The sequence below is a fragment of the Odocoileus virginianus genome, chromosome 27 (assembly GCF_023699985.2).
Source record: "Odocoileus virginianus isolate 20LAN1187 ecotype Illinois chromosome 27, Ovbor_1.2, whole genome shotgun sequence".
NCBI classification, from domain to species: domain Eukaryota; kingdom Metazoa; phylum Chordata; class Mammalia; order Artiodactyla; family Cervidae; genus Odocoileus; species Odocoileus virginianus.
This window is the reverse complement of record NC_069700.1, coordinates 35,818,877-35,838,446: the sequence shown is the minus strand read 5'-3', so window position 1 is coordinate 35,838,446 and position 19,570 is coordinate 35,818,877. Positions and strand designations below refer to the sequence as shown.

General features: G+C 49.1%; 1 protein-coding gene across 6 annotated transcripts; it reads left to right on the top strand.

Annotated features, from left to right (window-relative positions):
• Window positions 1-5,357: 5,357 nt before the first annotated feature.
• Window positions 5,358-19,031, top strand: KIFC1 (kinesin family member C1). 6 transcript variants are annotated; one of them, XM_020881927.2, is made up of 11 exons: window positions 5,359-5,532; window positions 11,248-11,385; window positions 11,474-11,567; window positions 12,106-12,159; window positions 12,274-12,324; window positions 12,525-12,922; window positions 13,579-14,358; window positions 15,390-15,680; window positions 15,777-15,850; window positions 15,950-16,025; window positions 18,827-19,031. In XM_020881927.2, the coding sequence occupies exons 1-11, from the start codon at window positions 5,521-5,523 to the stop codon at window positions 18,869-18,871; spliced, it is 2,013 nt and encodes a 670-aa protein (XP_020737586.1). In that variant the 5' UTR covers window positions 5,359-5,520; the 3' UTR covers window positions 18,872-19,031. The 6 variants fall into 6 exon arrangements, with proteins under 6 accessions (XP_020737580.1, XP_020737581.1, XP_020737579.1 ...); XM_020881925.2 differs by having other exon boundaries at window positions 11,245-11,385; XM_020881924.2 differs by having other exon boundaries at window positions 11,245-11,385; window positions 12,103-12,159.
• The last annotated feature ends 539 nt before the right edge of the window (window positions 19,032-19,570 follow it).

Below are 19,570 nucleotides of genomic sequence, written 5' to 3'. Positions count from 1 at the left end.
TTGGCAACTGGGTCTGGAGATCAGAGGCGCTAGTCCTCCTCTCCAGAATCTATCACAAGGCCCACTGCTCTCCATAACTGTCTGTGGGGGGAGCCTCCCTGTCATAGGACGAGTATCTACCTATGCCTTGGTTGTGTTATCTGGGATAGAGAAAAATCTGGGGGCAGGGGGACATGGGATCAACCACCTCTGACTGAGTGCTTTCAGACTCAAAGAGCTTCCGCTCAGACTCACAGAGCTAGCCCCTCCTTGGGGACCTCAGCCCCTGCTCTGTACCCACATCTCCACTCCTGCAAAATCAAAGCTGCCTTTTCCCCTGACTCTTACTTATCTTGCTGCTCACACCTGAGATGAGGACTTCCCCTGGAAATCTTTCTTCACCTCCTCACTTTTGAGCAAGGTGATCTGATTCCAGCACCTGTCTTTCTTCTACCATATGGAAGGTAACATTTTATTGTCTGTGTCTGCTTCACTCCAAAACCGGAAGCTCTGGGACGAAAGAAATGATGTTTATTTCCTTCATCAGTGTTGCCCAAGAGCCCAGCACAGCACATGACAGAGTGGGCACTTAAGAAATAATCAACTGGACTTACTGGTGGTCCAGTGCCTAAGATTCTGTGCTCCCAATGCAGGGGACCAGGGTTTAATCCCTGGTCAGGAAACTAGATACCATATGCTGCCACTAAAGATCCCACCAGTGACCAGTGAAAGTCACTCAGTTGTGTCCGACTCTTTGTGACCCCATGGGCTATACAGTCCATGGAATTCTCCAGGCCAGAATACTGGAGTGGGTAGCCATTCCCTTCTCCAGGGAATCTTCCCGACCCAGGGATTAAACCCAGGTCTCCTGCGATATAATTGCAGGCAGATTCTTAACCAGCTGAGCCACAAGGGAAGCCCATGCTGCAGCAAAGACTGAAGATCCCAAGTGCTGCAATGAAGATCTAGTGCAGCCAAACAAGCATAGAAATAAATAGAAATAAATATTTAAAAAATGATGAACTGTACTTGAAAACTGAGTGACCTTTTATAACAATTTTGAGAAATAAAATTCATCCTTTTAAAATGTATAATTCATTGGTTTTTAGTATTAATATATTCACAGAGTTGGTCAACCATCACCATTATATAATTTCGGAACAATTTTCATCATCACAAAAAGAAACCCATTAGCCAATCACCATTCCTCCCTCCCTTGGTCCCTGGAACCACTAATCTACTTTCTGTCCCTATGGATTTTCCTCTTCTGGACATTTCATACAAATGGAATCATTCAATTTGCGACCTTTTGTGTCTGCTCCTTTCATTCAGCATGTTTTCACGGTTCATTCATGCTGTAGCATGTATGAGTACTTGATTTCTTTTTATGGCTGAATAGCCCATTTTATAGATATACTACATTTTATCTGAAGAGTTTTTAGCATTTTCGTTTGCTTGCTTCTCTGTTTTGTTCTTATCTTTGGGATTTCAACTAGGCAACAACACATACAGAAAAAAGGTTGCAAGGCCGTACACAGTGGCTTCCATGGCTAGAAAAATGATTTGTTTTCCTCTAAATTTTCTTTTCTTTCTTTTCTTAAGTATAGTTGATTTAAAATGTTTTGTTAGTTACTGTTGTCAAGCAAAGTGATTCAGTTATTACATATGTATTCTTTTTGTATATTATTTTCCATTATGGTTTCTCACAGGCTATTGAACATGGTTCCCTATACAGTAGGACCTTGTTGCTTATCTACTTTGTATATAGTAGAGTGGATATGTTGTTTATCTACTTTAAATATAGTAGAATGGATATGTTGCTCCCAAATTCCTAACTTATTCTCCCCACCTTTTGCCTTTGGTAACCATAAGGTAACTTCACTGCACACCCTGCCATCTGCGAAGAGGTCTGCAAAGGGTTAGGCAGGTGGAAAGAAATCCCCTGGAGAAGCAAGGGAAAGAAGCAGGGGGAGGAGGGGATGTGGAGTTCAGGAATGTGATTTCCAAAACAAGAAATCCTCCCCAGCTTGCAGGAAGGATCTCTGAGCAGGGGGAAAGGACCTCTAAGGGACTGTCCCACTCAACCTGCTCCTGCAGTACTCAGACTGGAGACACTCTAGGCTTTATCATCACACTCTAGGCTTTATCATCCCCCTTAGCCCAACATCAAGGCCTTGGAGAGAACTGACATCTTTATAATATCAAGTCTTTCTCTGTAAGTACATTGTGTATCTTTTCATTAATTTAGAACATATTCCAGTAGGTTTTTATCATTTTCTCCACAAAGGGTTTGCACTTCTATTGTTAAATTTATTCCTAAGTACTTTGTATTTTTGTTACTATTGCAAATGGTATATTTTTAATTAAAATCTTTATTGCAACATAACATGAAGTGCAAAGTCAAGTGCAGAGCTTGACTTTTATATATGTATATAGTCATGTAACCAAACAGTATATTTTAAGTTACACTTTCTGATGGTTACTGATGAGAAATGCAAAAGTTTTATATATATATTTTTTCTGTATTTATTTTGAACTATAAATCTTGCTAAACTCACTTGCCAATTCTACATGAATTTTCTTTTGGAGTTGTTACACACATATTTCATCTGCAAATACTGACGGTCTTGTTTCTTTCCAATCCCTATATATTTGCTGTCACTATTTATTGGACTAGCTAAAACTTTCATTATTGTATTGACTAGGATTGTTGAGAGCAGGTTTCTGTGCCTTTTTTCTCATCTTAAAAAGGAAGGCTTTCAACACTTTATTATTATCATGATGTGTGCTGTTGGATTTTTGAAGATGTCCTTTATCAGGTTATAGTTTTTTCTTCAATATCAATGGATGTTGAATATTTTGAGCAGTCTTTCTGCATCAGTTAAGATAAGTAAACTTTTTCCTCCTTAATGTCCATATTTCTCCTACTCTAACATTTTGCTTTTTAACTTTGATAAATATCTTTTGATATACATATCTTCTCAGCTTTCCCTTCTCAGTCCTCTTTACCCATCCAGTAAGCATTGGTCTTCTCTGGTTTCCTTCGTCACTGCTTACTCTTCAAGCTCCTTCTCCTTGTAGGTCTCCTAGGATTTCAAAGGTTGGGGGATGATGACAGGGTTTTTAGATACTGGGTTTCCCCACAGTCTGCTCCACTCCACAAGCACAAGTTTGAATTCAAGTTAAAGCACTGAATTAGAAGATAGGTGGCTTGAATTCCAGACAATTCCAATTGTCTCCAATTGCCTTTTCATACTGTCCATGGGGTTCTCAAGGCAAGAACAGTTAGAACTGGACATGGAACAACAGACTAGTTCCAAATGGGGAAAAGAGTACATCAAGGCTGTATATTGTCACCTTGCTTATTTAACTTATATGCAGAGTACATCATGTGAAATGCTGGACTGGAGGAAGCACAAGCTGGAATCAAGATTGCTGGGAGAAATATCAATTGCCTCAGATATGCAGATGACACCACACTTAGGGCAGAAAGTGAAGAAGAACTAAAGGGCCTCTTGATGAAAGTGAAAGAGAAGAGTGAAAAAGCTGGCTTAAAACTCAACATTCAGAAAACTAAGATCATGGCATCTGGTCCCATCACTTGATAGAAAATAGATGGGGGAAAAATGGAAACAGCGAGAGACTTTATTTTTGGGGCTCCAAAATCACTGCAGATGGTGACTGCAGCCATGAAATTAAAAGTCGCTTGCTCCTTGGAAGAAAAGTTATGACCAATCTAGATAGCATATTAAGAAGCAGAGACATTACTTTGCCAACAAAGGTCTGTCTTGTCAAAGCTATGGTTTTTCCAGTAGTCATGTATGGATGTGAGAGTTGGACCATAAAGAAAGCTGAGCACTGAAGAACTGATGCTTTTGAACTGTGGGGCTGGAGAAGATTCTTGAGGAGAGTCCTTTGGACTGCAAGGAGATCCAACCAGCCCATCCTAAAGGAAATCAGTCCTGAATATTCATTGCAAGGACTGATGCTGAAGCTGAAACTCCAATACTTTGGCCACCTGATGCGAAGAACTGACTTATTGAAAAAGACCCTGATGCTGGGAAAGATTGAAGGCAAGAGGAGAAGGGGACAACAGAGAATGAGATGGTTGGATGGCATCACCCACTAGATGGACATGAGTTTGAGTAAGCTCCCGGAGTTGGTGATGGACAGGGAAGCCGGGGGTGCTGCAGTCCATGGTGTTGCAGGGTCAGACACAACTGGGCGACTGAAGTGAACTGTGTCTTCAATTATGCACCAAGACAAATCCCTTAGGAATCTGCTTTCAGTCTGGTAAATAAAATCCCTGCCCTGCCTACCCGCAGGATTGGTTGGTAACTAGGGGGCAGTAGAAACACGCTGCAAATATTCACAGGTCAGGGGTTGTTGCTGTTACTAATACTAGAAGTATTGTGAGATAACCGATATACCTTGCATTTTGAAGCTAGTGGAATTTAGATCCAATCACACTTCAGATCAGCAGTGTGGTTCGTTACTTCTGCACTTGTTAACTTCACCTTTCTGAACCTGTCTCCTTTTTCTGGCTTGCAGATAAGAAATGGAAAGCACTTGACACATATTAAGAGCCCAGTAAATGGAGCGATTTATCTGAAAAGCATTAAAAATATTTCATAAACGGAAGCAGTAAATCCTCCGTGGGTTCTAGCCTCGGAAACAGTCGAGTCAGTTGTCCAGCACCAGTAACAGCGCCCAGGTACACACAGGAGGTAAGGCAAGGAAGGTGACCGCAGAGAAAAACGCTCCTCCTCTGTACCTCGAATCCCCACCGTCGGGCTTCCATGGAGAGGCCAGCTGTACTCAAGGTCCTTAAATGTGGTGAGAAACGCCAAAGTGACTGGGGAAATGAGCCGAATAATTCACTCCGACAACAGCAAGCGGGATCCAGCTTCGGGGATCAGTCCTCAGCGGCGCGGGGACATCGCGCAACAGCCGCAACCCCACAGGTCCAGTTTGGGGCTCACGAACGCGTTGCCTACTGCCGCCGCCGCTAGGAGGCGCTCGTCCGGCTCCGCGGCCCGCACAGGTCCTTCTGCGCAGGCGCGCCTCCTCTTCGCTGGCGTCCCCGCCCCGACACAAGTTACGCTCGGGCGGCGCGTTCCCGGCCATTTCTGACGCTGCGAGCGGCGGCCGGGAGCCGAGCGGAAGCACCGCGCGCCTCCCGCTGAAGGAGGGGTGGGGTGAGGAAAGAAGTGGTGCCGGAAGTGGGGCTCAGTCGCCTGCAAGGCGGGCGGGGGGAGCAGGAAGGAGGCGGTGGCGGCTGGGCGGGGTGTGGCCTCGGGAGGCGGCGGGCGCTGCGATTGGCCCTGGATTGTGGCGACGGCGACGATTGGCCCCTGTGGGCCGAGCAAGGTGAGCCCGGGTGGCGGCCGTTGAAATTCAAAAGTGGCGGGTGTGGCAGCGCAGGGGCCCGGAGCGCACGTACCCTGTGTCGCGAGCGCGCGAGAGAACGCGGGTCCCGGGAGCCCCGGCTCGGTGTCGTCTTCAGTGCGCTTGCTCGGCGTGAGTGACCCCGAGCCGGACATGGAGCCGCAGGTGAGTGGCGGGCGGCGCGGGAACGACAGCCGGCTGCCGCATCCTTCAGCGCTGACCGGTCGGAGGCCTCGGTCCGGACGGCGGGGCCCAGATCCGCGTGCCCCGCTCCGTGGGACGGATCCGGAGTGGAGAGCGGAGAAGGCAGGGAGCGGCCCCGGAGGGCGGGGCACGTCGGCTTGCCTTCTCGCAGCTTCAGGGAGCCCCCGCACCCTTCCTCACTTTCGTGTATCCAGGATTTCCCGTTTCGAATCTTCAGGCTTGTCTGAACACGTTCCCTCCCGTCCATTCAGTGTGAGTTCCGAGATGGCCTCTAGCCCTGGGGAAACGGTGACTGAAGCCGAATCCCTGCCAGTGCCTTTTCGTGTCCTCTCTCCTCTTTGCAGCCGCTTGCGGGCATCGGAAGGGAAGAGGGTGGAGTACTCTGAACTGAAGGACTTTGCATTATCTCTCCTTCCCTGGTTTTGCAGAGATCTCTGCTCAATGGGACTGGTTTACTTAATGTCTCCTCTCATCAGTGCCCTGCGGCACCCCACGACCAGCCTCCTCCTCCTCCGTCCAGCGGAGAGAAGTGTGTTTGTGACAGTGAGAGTGGGTTTACTTCTGGTGCCAGAAAAGGGCTCCTGCCAGAATCCTCTGTTTACTTCTGTTTGGCATTCAGATTTACCCAAAGTCAAGTTGCTACAAAGAGATAGTTTTTGTATCCTGCCAGCCAGAGAGTGGAGCAGTGTGTTGTGACAATGAAAAAGAATAGAAGCCTTCTCATGTTTATTCATCCCATATTTACCAGGCATCTACGATGTGCTTGGGATGCAGCAGAGATCCCTGTCGTCATGGAGCTGCCATTCTTTGGGGAGACAGGCAATATGTGATAAGTAAATTGTCTAATGCTGTTAATGTTTTAAGGGCTGTTGAGAAAAGGGAAAAGTTTGAGCAGATTAAGAGGGGAAGAGGGGAGGCCAGCTGGCAAGATAGACAATTAAATTGGGTGGTCTTAGTAAGCTCCCAGTGCAGAAGGTGAGAGGTGAATAAAGACTTGGAGGAAGTGAGGGAAACAGGTAAGGGGTTATTAAGATCATTCCAGGCAGAGGGAATCCCGTAGTGCAAAATCTCTAGAGTTGTATAGCAAAGCCGGATTGGAATGAGCAAGAGGGAATGTTGTGGTAAGGGAAGTCGGGTAACGGACTTCTTGCACAGGCCACCGTGAAGACTTTGGTTTTTTTCTCTGAGTGAAATGGGGAATCACTGGATGGTTTTAAGCAAAGAGAGACATTTTAAGAGGACCATTCTAGCAGCTGCATTGAGATTAGCCTGTAAAGGAGCAAGGATAGAAACAAGGAGAGCTGTTAGGAATGTGGCGGGTTTTCTCAGCTTTCAACATTATTGACATTTCATTGGGGGTGGAGGGCTGTCCTGTACATTGGCTGATGTTTAGCAGCATTCCTGGCTTCTATCCATTGGGTGACAGTAGCAACCCCCACCTGACCATGCCAGTCAGAGTGTCTCCAGACACTGTCACACATCTCCTGGGGGTAAAGTCATCCCTAGCTGAGAACCAGTGGCGTGTGATAATCCAGGTGAGAGATGATGGCGATTTGAGTCATGGGAGCAGCAGGGGAAGTGGTAACAAGTGGTCTGATTCTGTATCTATTTGGAAGATAGAGTTGGCTACATTTGCTGACATTAGACTGTGGTATATAAGAGAATGAGAGGACTCCAGATATATTTGCTTGAGCAGCTGAAAGGGGGAGTCATATCAACTGAGATGGAGGAAGCTGCAGGGTCGAAAGGATTACACGTCAGGCGGTCAGAGTTTGGCATGTTTACTAGGATTCCAAGTGGTGACATTGAGAAGGCAGTTCCGTATGACTTCAGAGTCAAAGTCTGAGCTGGAGATATAAGCTTGGGAGTTGGCAGCATATGAGTGGTGTGCAAAGCCATAGGAGTGGCCCAGAACAGAGAGATTAGAAAGACCACTGTTAAAATTTGGGGAGATGAAGAGGATCTACCAGAGAGGTAGGAAAACCAGGAGAAGATGGTCTCCCGGGAGCTAAGTGAAAAGAGTGTATTTAGGAAGAGGGAGTGATCAACACAGGGTGACTTATGGCCTTGAGAGCAGTTTTGGTGGAATGGTGAGAGTGAAAGCCTGATTGGGTTTAGGAGAGAAAGACTCTTTGGGTTGGAAGCAATAACAGTGTGTGTTGTATACTGACTGGAAGGATCCAGGAGAAAGGGGAAGTGATGGTGCAGAGAAGGAAGGATTGCCTGGGTGCTGTTCTTAAGTGGGTGAGGAGTGGGAGCAGACGTGCACATGGATGACTTAGCAGCAGGGCGTCCCTCTCTGAACCTGGGAAGTGGTATAGGAGGGGTTCAATGAAAATCTGCTTTTATATTATGGAAGCTGATATTATGGAAGGAGTGGAAAGTTGGGAGTTGTCCTGTCCAGCTTTATAGATGGGAGAAAATTAAATACTGTGCTCTTTGGAGTTGTCCTGAGTAAACAAACCTTGGAACACTTTTTCTAAACCCACACAAATTCCAAGGAGGTAAGTCTTTAGATAACCCACTATCTTAGCATAGGGAGAACAATAGGCATTTCTGATTAAGAAATTTAATGTTTGACCTTGAAATACTGAAAAAAAATTTACTTTTCATACTACATATAATTAAAAATTAAAATCAGTATTCTTTGTGCAAAATTCTGCAAGTGGCAGGAAAAAGAGAATGCAGCCTCTTTTTTTTTTCCTTTTTATTTGTATATGAGCCAGTAATTTGAACATATCACAGTTAAGTATATCCCTGCTGGTGGATGGGCTTCCCTCATAGCTCAGTTGGTAAGAATCAATAAACTAAAAATTTAAAAAAAACCCAAAAACAAAGGATATCAGATTGTTTCAGAGTTTTCTCTGTGAGCATCCCTGAATCTCTTTGTATCACAAGTATTTCAACCTTACTTTCCTAAAGTTAAACTTAGCATCTCTTAAAAATTAGCTTTCAGGTACTCTCAGATCTCTCCATGTTACTTCTCACAACTGCATGTGAATCAACAATATTTAACAACAAGAAGTTTAACTGAAAAACAAACACAGCTTTTCCTCCTGTGATCTTGAGAAGCAGGGCAGGCTTCTTGGCGTTAGCCAGACTCGGTCCCCTTCGCTGCCTGCCCTCTGCTCCCCCACCCCGTGCTACCTCTGCTTAGCCCGGAGACTTAGAATATCCCCTCTCAACCGAGTTCCTGGGGAATTAAGCTCTAATGCCCTAAGGCATCCTTTGCATCTAATGTATTAACTTCTCTCTTGAGCAGTTAGAATGGTGAGAGCTGTTTACATTCTTGGGAGAATTGAGAAGACAGTTCATTTTCTGTAGAGCTTTCTCTTGTACCCATTTGGAAAGGCTGCCCTGGAAAGTATGCTCTGGGCAGGCAGGGACTTTACATCTGTTACTCTTGCCCCAGGGCCTAGAACAGCATCTGGTCCGGAGCATCATTCAACAAACCTAGTGGGACAGACCCATGATAAATGGATGGATGAGGGAATGATGCCATCCCTCTGCTGTGATAACCCTCACCTTCTATTTCCATTCATTCTTTGCACTGGACGTGGTTCACTTAAAAAAACTTTAAAAATATGCCTTAGTTTATCTTTTTTTGTATAATTTTGTTTGTTTATTTTTGGCTGTGTTGGGTCTTTGTTGCTGCTCGGGTTTTTCTCTAGTGGTGTATGGGGGCCACACTCTAGTTGCTGTGTGGGCTTTTATTGTGGTGGCTTCTCTTGTGGAGCTCAGCCTCTAGAGCACAGGCTCAATAGCCGTGGCTTATGGGCTCCATTGCTCCGCAGCATATGAGAGCCTGCCAGACCAGGGATTGAGCCTGTGTCCCCTACACTGGCAGGCGGGCTCTTTACTACTGAGCCACTAGTGGTAACCTAAACCTTTTTAATTTTTTTATTCTGTGGCTGCACTGTGCAGTATGCAGCATCATAGTTCCCTAACCAGGGATCGAACCTGAGCCCCCTGCAGTGGAAGCATGGAGTCTTAACCACTGGACCACCAGGGAAGTCCACAGTTCACTTGTTCAGTACAAATTGAGTCATATTCTTCTCCTGACTTAACGACGTCAGAGGCCTCTTGCTTTCAGTAGATCCAGACTCCATGCTGGCGTCCCGGCTGCCGCGGTCTTTGCCTCTGCCTCTGCCCTCCTCCCCACTCTGCACATCCCTGTGTTCAGCTGAAAAGAATAACTGTCATTCCTTGCACATCCCTCCCCTTGCTTTCTGCCTGGAATGTTCCTCCTCGGCCCAAGCCCATCAAGCCAGCTCTTTCTCATCCTCAAGGCTCAGCCTGAAAATACTTTGTAGAATTGTGTCTTCCGCTCTCCCCATCTAAACTGGATGCCCACTCCCTTCTTGGGGATCCTTTCCTGATCACACTCAGTAAGATTTAATCATCTCTTTACGTTTTACTTGCCTACCGTCCTGTGGCCATTCTGAGGACAGGGACCACGCCTGTTACTCCAAAATCCAGATCATTTCCTGGCATGTAATAGGCACCTGGTAAATAATGAAGTAAACTGAAGGCCAGAGAGAAACCAGCCTTGGAATTAGTAGTTACCCATAGTGAAAATCAGAAATTAATCTATCCGTGGTGCTTTACTGAGGGGGACAGGAGAAGGGTGACCATGTGTCCTGGCTTGCATAGGAGTGACCTGGTTTTAGCATTGAGAATCCTGTGTCCCAAGAAACCCCTTAGTCCTTGGCACACCAGGATGGTTGGTCCCCCGAGGCAGGAGTAAGCAGAGGTTGGGCGTGATCCCCAGACCCTGAGCTGGGCTGCTCGGAGGAGAGGCTCTTCCTTTCCCTTACCCCCACTGCACACCTGTCCTTGGTGCTGTCCACTGATCATGCTGCTACTCTTATCTTCCCCTTGCCAGTCCACCTACTCCCACCTCATCATTATTATATATATAGCCTCTCGTATATTGTTTCACATGCCTGATCAGAAACTGTATCTGGCTCTCCATGCATGCAGGGCCCAAACCTAAACTCCTTAGCGCGGCATCAATGCCCTGTGAGACAGTGTGGTCCAGTGGTTAAAAACACAGCCTCCAGAACCAGACTGTCTAGCTTCTAACCCCAGCTCTTCCTTTTATTCATCAATGACCTTAGCCCAGCTCTGTTACTTCCCAGCCGCCTTCCTTCCCTCATCTGCAAGGTGGGCTAATAGTAGCACTTCCTGTGTGGGCTGCTGTGAGGTTTAAGTCAGCTGATTCAGATAAAACATTTGAAACTGTTCGTAATAAATGTTACCTACTCTTCCCAGCCAGCCTTCAGCCTGATCTCTTTTCTAAGTCACTCCCTTGTTTATGATTCTCAGCTCTCACTAAAAGAGTTCATCGGTTTCTCAGCCATGCCATGTGCAGGCCACGCTTTTGCCTTCCAGAAGGAGGGCATCTTCTCTGCTGGTTTAGGTCCCCCCATTAATGTTCGCTGGAGTCCAGCATGTGTCTTTCCGTCCTGTCCCTTAGAGACCGAGTCATGCCCCACCTCCCTCCATGGTTTTTGGCTGGCACCTCATCTGAGAGCCCCAGGGTGTGGCCCCAGGGGTGCTGAGTTGATGCTTGTTGGAGATGGTGTTGAGAATCAGGCTCGGGGCCATAAAGGGGAGCTTCTGGGACATTTGGGCCTCAGGGCGTGTTCTGAAAGGCCTCTCTCTTTCCAGCAGAGGTCACCATTGTTGGAAGTAAAGGGCAACATAGAGCTGAAGAGACCCCTGGCCAAGGCCGCTTCCCGGCTGCCTCTCTCGGGACGCAGGCTGAAGAGGGGGCCCGACCAGATGGAGGAGGCCTTGGAGCCGGAGAAGGTGAGCTGGGTTTGGAGATCCATGGACATGTGTGTGAAACCATCAGGGACGGAGCTGTGGAGCCCACCCCACCCTTGTCTTTCCCCAGAAAAGAACACGAGGCCTGGGCACCAGAGTGACCACGACCCACCCCAGAGCAGCAGCCCTCAACTCCGCGCCACAGACACAAGGCCAGACCGCAGGTGGGCGCCAGGGCTGGAGAGAGACCGGGTCCACAGTTCAGCTCACTTCTGTCTTTGTCTTTTCTTTCGATTGTAGCTGATTCTGAATAGGTAACATGTTTCACTGGTTTCAAAGTTCCGAAGGCACAGAAGTTCTTGTGCAGTGAGACGTCTCCCTCCTGTTTCTGTTCCCCTGTCCCCCAGCCCCCTCCCTAGGGGCAGCTGTGAGTCCTTCCAGGGATGTTCTGTGGGTTTGCAAGCAGATATGGGTGTGCCCCCCAGTGTGTTTCACATGCACTAGCATACTCCACACACTATTTGCCTGCCGTCCCCCCCCACCCCAGCTCTTTTCACTTGTCTTTGTCCAACTTGTTTCTTGGCATGTTGGTCCTAGGGAGGATATCTTTAGGAGCTGGTCAGATTTAGAGGAAGAGGAAGGTTATCTTATTTCTAATCTTCTGAAAAATCAACTCCTCTGTCTTTGGACCCACTCCCAGCCCGAGTGCGTGCTACCCTGCGAGTCATGACTCTGCTTTTCCTCTCCTCTGTCTCCCAGCAGTGCCCAGAGCTCCCAGGAAGTCAGCACCCCGATATTCCATGGCTGTTGCCCCAGGTAATAATAGTGTCTGAGAGCCAGGGCTGAGAAGGGGTTGGGGGTAAAGGAGGTGGGTAGAGGTGGAGGGACCCTGGTGTTATCGCCCCTGATGCCACCTTTCTGGTTCTCTAGTGCTGAAGACTCAGAAGCCAGGTCCTGTTGTTCCCGCCCAAAAGCCTGGAAGTAGGTGACAAATAAGATCTTGGGTGAGAGGCTGGGATGGGGAGAGGAGGTGGTGAGTGCCCAGAAAAATCCTTTTGGTCCTTTCCCTGCCTGAAAGAGAAGGAGACGGAGCCTCAGGTGTGGAGGCCCTAAGGCTAGGAGGGAGGAGGGAGACAGAGCTAGGGCTGCCCTGACCTTGGTCTTCTCTGTGCCCATCTTAGCGACAGCTGCGCCTCCCATGGTGGGAGGGAAGAAACCCAAACGTCCGGCCTGGGACTTAAAGGGGCAGTTATGTGACCTCAACGCAGAGCTGAAATGCTACCGTGAGAGGAAGCAGGTGCTGGACCAGGAGAACCAACAGCTGCAGGACCAGCTCCGGGAGGCCAAGCAACAGGCCTCAGTCCTGGGGGCAGAGCGCAGGACCCTGGAAGAGGAGTTGACCAGGGTGCGGGCCCAGGCTGAGCAGGGCCAGCGGGAGCTGGGGAACCTGAGTGCCCGCGTCCTGGAGCTGGAAGAGCGGCTGGGCACGCAGGAGGGCTTAGTGCAAGAGCTCCAGCAAGAACAGCTGAGATTACAGGAGGAGCGCAGGGGACTGGCTGCCCAGCTGGGCGAGCAGGAGGTGAGGGCTGGCTTCTCTCTAGGTGGCCCAGAAGTCGCTTTGGGCTTTGAAGTCCTGAGCGCCTCTGTCCGGCAGCACCGTCCCCCACCCTGCTCCCTGCTCACCCCCACTCTGCGCACTTCTGCTCTGTCTTGCTTCCTGCCCCACTTCACCCCATTCTGACTGTTTCCATAACCCTCCCCTCTGCCATCTGCATCTCCTCTACTTCTCTACCTCCTTTCTTTCTGTCCATCTTCACTGATGGTCACGGATGGACCTTCACTGATAAAGGTCCCCATGCATTCTCTCCCGTCTGTCATCCATTTGGCTCCTTGGTGAGCACCAACTAGAATGAGTTACTTGTAGTCTCTCAAATGACTCGATTCTCAATTCAGAGCATTTGGCACATCCCTCTTTGTGGAATATTCTCTCTGCACCACATCCTTCCCTTGGTTCACTCCTGCGCTTTCGGGTGTCAGCCTAGATATCCTTCCTTGTGCCCTTTCTGGTGCTCCCGTGTACTCCTTATTCTAATACTATGATTAACATTCATTTATCTCTTCTTTACCAGACTCTGAAGTCCTTGGGGTCAGGGGCCAGCCCACCTCCCACCCCAGTCCCATTATAAAACTTCTTACTCTTGGTTGTATCTCATTGTCCATGTCTGTTCTGGACAGAGGAGGCTGCAGACCTCAGAAGCTTCTCTGTCGGACAGCCAGGCGGAGGTGGCATCTCTGCGCCAGGCGGCTGCAGCCCGGGAGGCCGTACTGGCTGAGCGGGAAGACCGTCTCCACGGGCTGGAGATGGAGCGCCGGCGGTTACACAACCAGCTGCAGGAACTCAAAGGCAACATCCGTGTGTTCTGCCGGGTCCGCCCCGTCCTTCCAGGGGAGTCCACCCCATCCCCTGGCTTCCTTCAGTTTCCCTCTGGCCCCTGTGGACCCTCTGACCCTCCAACCCGCCTCAGCCTCTCCCGGTCTGATGAGCGGCGTGGGACCTTGAGTGGGGCGCCAGCTGCCCCTACCCGCCATGACTTTTCCTTTGACCGGGTGTTCCCACCAGGGAGTGGACAGGATGAAGTGTTTGAGGAGATTTCCATGCTTGTCCAATCAGCGCTGGATGGCTATCCAGTGTGCATCTTTGCTTATGGCCAGACAGGCAGTGGCAAGACCTTCACCATGGAGGGCGGGCCTGGGGGAGACCCCCGGCTGGAGGGGCTGATCCCTCGGGCCCTGCGGCACCTCTTCTCTGTGGCCCAGGAGCTCCGTGGCCAGGGCTGGACCTACAGCTTTGTGGCAAGTTATGTAGAGATCTACAACGAGACTGTCCGAGACCTGCTGGCCACTGGGGCCAGGAAGGGCCAGGGCGGTGAGTGTGAGATTCGCCGGGCCGGGCCAGGCAGCGAGGAGCTTACGGTCACCAACGCGCGCTATGTTCCGGTCTCTTGTGAGAGGGAGGTAAGCGCTGAGGGCCACTAGGCCTGGACGTGGGGTCGGAGGGCTGGGGCACAGGCAGAGTGATGCAGGACGGAGGTGGGGGAGCGGGCAGGGTGAGGAAGGGCGAGTGGCGACGACAGATCGGATGTTTGGCTTTGGCTGCTGGGCTGTGAGGTGGAACCAAGGCGTGGAGAGAAGTGACGCGTCTCCTGAGACGGGTGCCCCTGGGCCCCACATGTCAATCTGTGTCTCATCTCTGCTCCCTCTGCTTGTTCAGCTCACGACATCCCTGCTGGCCTCCAGGCTTTTCCTCAGCCTGGTCATCACACCCTTGGATCAGGGCTTTTGTACGTCCTCTGTCCATTGCCTGACATGGTCTTACGTTCCTTTCCCAGCAGGGCTGGATTGCCCCCAACCACCTTAAAGTTTTTAAGGTGTTGAGGCCATCCCTGACCATCTTTTTTTTTTTTTTTTTTTTAAACTTTTGGCTGCACTGCATGACTTATGGGATCTTAGTTCCCCAACCAGGGATTGAACCTGTGCCCTGGCAGTGAAAGCATCGAGTCCTAACCACTGGACTGTCAGGAAATTACTGCTGGTTATCCTTTCTAAAATCAGAACCCTCACCATCACACACTGCTTTTCTGTTTTTATTCCTTGATAATCTCAGACACTGTATTTTAATTATTTAGACTTTTGCTGGCTAGAAAAAAGCACCAAGAAGGCAGGTGCTGGGTTTTGCTTATTGCCATATCTGACCTGTGGGTTCCCAGGTGGCTCGGTGGGTAAAGAATCTGCCTGCAGTGCAGAAGACATAGACGCGGGTTTGATCCTTGGGTTGGGAAGATCCCCTGGAGGAGGGCATGGCAACCCACTCCAGTGTTCTTGCCTGGAGAATCCCATGGACACAGGAGCCTGGCGGGCTACAGTCCACAGGTTGCAAAGAGTTGGACTTGACTGAAACGACTGAGCACGCAGGCATGCATGCACGCCTGACCTGGCTATGGGCTGACCACTGCCTGACTTCACCTCTTGCTGCACCCTATCCCCAGGTGGAGGCCCTGCTCCATCTAGCCCGCCAGAACCGCGCTGTGGCCCGCACAGCCCAGAATGAGCGCTCATCGCGTAGTCACAGCGTGTTCCAGCTGCAGATCTCTGGGGAGCACGCTGGCCGAGGCCTGCAGTGTGCGGCCCCCCTCAGCCTGGTGGATTTGGCTGGGAGTGAGCGGCTCGACCCCGGCTTAGCGCTCGGCCCTGGGGAGCGGGAACGCCTTCGGGAAACGCAGGCCATTAACAGCAGCCTGTCCACGCTGGGGCTGGTCATCATGGCCTTGAGCAACAAGGTAGGAATGGGGGTGGGGGCAGGTGGGCCCTGGGAAGCGGCTGGTACTGGCTGTCCCCAGCCCTGTCCTAATCGTCTGTCCCTCTCCACCCTGTAGGAGTCCCACGTGCCTTACCGGAACAGCAAGCTCACCTACCTGCTGCAGAACTCTCTGGGCGGCAGTGCCAAGATGTGAGCAGAAGGGGTGGGCTGGGAGCCACTGTGTCAGGGTCAGGGTGGGGGCAGTGATGTAACTAATTCTGGGGTTTGCCCCCTCTCCTTTGTCCACAGGCTCATGTTTGTGAACATTTCTCCCCTAGAAGAGAACGTCTCTGAGTCCCTCAACTCCCTACGCTTCGCCTCCAAGGTGCGGTCACTAGCAGCCCCATCCCCATCAGGCTTCCTGCTGACTGTAGGCGTCTGCACCCTGGTCCTTCAGGCTAGCGGCACATGCATCCCGAAAGGATGTACATTTGCCAGGCAGTTAACTATTGACTTCTGGGGGTGTTTGAATTAAGTTTTTAAAACTATGTGGTTGAAAGGTCAGAAATATGTAGAAAGCTGTATACAAGTGAGATTTAACCTCTGCCCCGCCCACCACATTCTCTCTCCGGTCCTAGTAGTCGTTGTCATATTTTATCCTTTTACTTCTCTCTGTTTCTTTTTGCAAATACAAGCAATGTGCATGGGATTTCCCTCTTTCTTAGAGAAGACATCTCTTCCCCTCTCTCTCATGTATTATATGTTGTCCTGCCTTTTTTTTTTTAAATTAACAAGACAGCCTTAAGGATGGGGCGGTGGCCAGGGAGAGTGGGGGAAAAAGAAAAAAAATCAGACAGCCCTAGGATGATTCCCCACCAGCACACAGAGATCATCCCATTATTTTTACATTTGCCTAGGACTCCACTGTATGGATGCGCCAAAGTTTATCCACCAGTTCCCTCTACTGGACACTTGGATTCTTTCCACCCTTTTACTATTACAAACAAGGCTATGTTGACTAACCTTGTACACATCATTTTATAATATTTGCTTGGTTACATCTAACTATCCAGAGAGAGATTCTTTGAAATGGGTTTCCTGGATCAAAGACATACAGGTTTTTCAGGCTATTCCAAATAGACAGCGTGAATCCAGACTCCAGTCTCCACAACGGTCAGCTGTGTCCAGGCTATGAATTCTCTAAGAAACTTAAGCTCCCTCTACAAGAGTTAAGTCAGGAAGTTTCTTTACATAGTGCCTTGGAGGGTAATGTATTCCTCTGATAACTCATTTTCCTGAGGATATAGCCTTGAGATGCTTTCTGGCTTTATTCAGGGTCTCAGATTACAGGTGTTCTTCTGCACTCTTGCTGCTGTGGAAGTAATCGGCCACCTTAGCGCCCTGCTGTGGTCTTCTGCTTTAACCAGGATTTCCCTTGCTACCTTACAAGTTCAATTAAAGTTCCCCATGGACTATAGCCTACTAGGCTCCTCTGTCTGTGGGATTTTCCAGGCAAGAATACTGGAGTGGGTTTCCATTTCCTTCTCCAGGAGATCTTCCCAATTCAGGGATTGTACCCGGGTCTCCCTCATTGTAGGCAGATGCTTTACCGTCTGAGCCACCAGGGACATCAATTAAAGTTCTACCAACATCATTAATACCCAACAATGTGAACTCTTTGACATCCTCTAATACCCAGTTTATGTTAAATTTCCCCTGATTGTCTCAAGTGCCTTTTATACATTAGGGTTTGTTCCATTCAGGATCAAAGCAAGGACCACCCTTTTAATTTAGTTGAAATGGTCTTTTGAGTTTCTTTTAATCTGTAATAATCTCACCCCCACATTGATTTGTTGAAGAAGTGGAGTGATTTGTCCTATAGAACATATCATATTCTAGATTTTGGCGGGTTGCTTCCTCTTTCCTCCATAATTTTTGTTTTCTTGTAATTAGGTTTGGAGGCTTGATTTGAATCAGATTCAAATTTCTTGGCAAGAAAATTTAAATAGTATGATACATTTTATTGCATCATATCAGGAGGCACCTAGTATCGAGTTGTTCCATTTTTTCCCCTCCCCCTAGTTGTACCTTTAATGATATAAAAATTGATCACTGGACTTGGGTATTGTCAGCTCGATCTATCCATTTAAAAACTCCCTTCAACTTTCTCCCCTAATGATTTTGTCAGTGATGCTATCTAGATCTACTTTTTGTTGTTGTTTAGTCACTAAGTCATGTCCAACTCTGTAGTCCACCTGGCTGCTCTGTCCATGGGATTTTCCAGACAAGAATATTGAAGTGGGTTGCCATGTCTTTCTCCAGGGGATCTCCCCGATTCAGTGATTGAACCCACCTCTCCTGCATTGGCAGGCAGTTCTTTGCCACTAAGCCACCATGGAAGCCCCAGATCTATTATTAGGGAGTTTTAAAATGTTGATTTTCTAATTTTCTCAGCTGTTCTACATTTATTAATCATAATTCTTGAGAACTCTCCTTGTCATCTGTTCTGATATTCTGAAATTGGTTATTCTATTCTGGTTATTCTGAAATGCAGTCCATATAGGTAAGATGGGATAAATGCTAGATTCTAAATCAATTTTCACTATTTAAGTTGGTATCTTGGCAACTTCCAAAGATGACCAGTGAGTTTTTATCCAGGAGATAACATCTTACTTGTACTTTTGGTATATATCCTTTGAAGTCATTATTCTTTCTGATACTCAAATTGCCCACCTTTGGCCAGTGGAAGCTCCAACTTGGCTCCTGTGCCCTTTAGACAAGTTCCCAGTAGTCCTTTCTCCGGATTCATCTTGTACATTTCCGGCCCTAGACTGAGGATCATTAATTTTTTAAGGAGCTTTGGTTCTTACGTTTATGTTGCCGTGTTATCTAGCTTATTGAGCATTAGTGGTGGGAGGGCTGTGGGGGTGTCTAGAAAGAGAAGTGCCTCTCTCTGCTCCTGTGAGGGGCTTCTGTCCCTTCTCTGGCCTTTCCTCCTTTTCCACATCTAGTGTGCCCAGTGGGCGTGGGAGAACTGAGACCAGCCTGAACCTGCTTTCAGAGCCTTTATTTCAGGATTCTGAGGGCAGCCCTAATACTGAGGGTTCAGAGGTGATTTGGGGAAAACTTCGTTTGGTTGCTCTGAAAACTTTTTTTATCCTGTTTGTCTAAATCCCCTGCCCGCAGGTGAACCAGTGTGTCATTGGCACTGCCCAGGCCAACAAGAAATGAAGATGGATCTAGATTTTGTGTGTGTGTGTATGTGTGTGTGACACACGGTGGGGGGTGGGGGGTGGAGCTTTATTGGGAGGGGGCGCTGATACCTGGGCCTATCAAATAAAGAAGAGAATTTTTGTTGTTTTTAAATAAAGGTTTTATTAGCGGTTGCCCAGTAAGGGGGATATTTGTCATATCCATGAAGATGGGAGCTGTGGCTCTTCTATTCTGCCAAACGTCAGTGTTTCACGGGGACAGGGCTTTGGCTTTTCTAACGGGTCACCCCAGAGTCAGGGTAGCCCCTCTCCCCGCTCCCGTCCCTGTCCACGTCTGGGGGGTGTGCGCACCAGGTGTCCAGTCACTAGTTCCGTTTCCTCCGCCACAGGCCACCCTCGCCCGGGGCAGGAACTCGGTGAGTGCGGGAAGGTGGGAGCCCGAGTCCGGGGCGGGGTCGGCGCGCCCGCCCACAAGCTGCGGGGTCTCTCCTCCCGCTCTTTCTCTGCCTTCCCTTTCGAACCGCCGGGGCTAGCTCCGCCCGCCGCCATTGGCTGGCTCTTGGCGGCGTCACCGCCTCAGTACGAGCTCTCCTAGTCGGTGCACCCGCCTTGCCCGCGTGGGGCGGGGCGCACGGGCTAACTCCCTCGCGCCAACCGCCGAGGGCCGCCGCCCCGTCAGAGGAGGGCTGGGTCTTCCCAGGTGCCGCGCGCGCGGGAG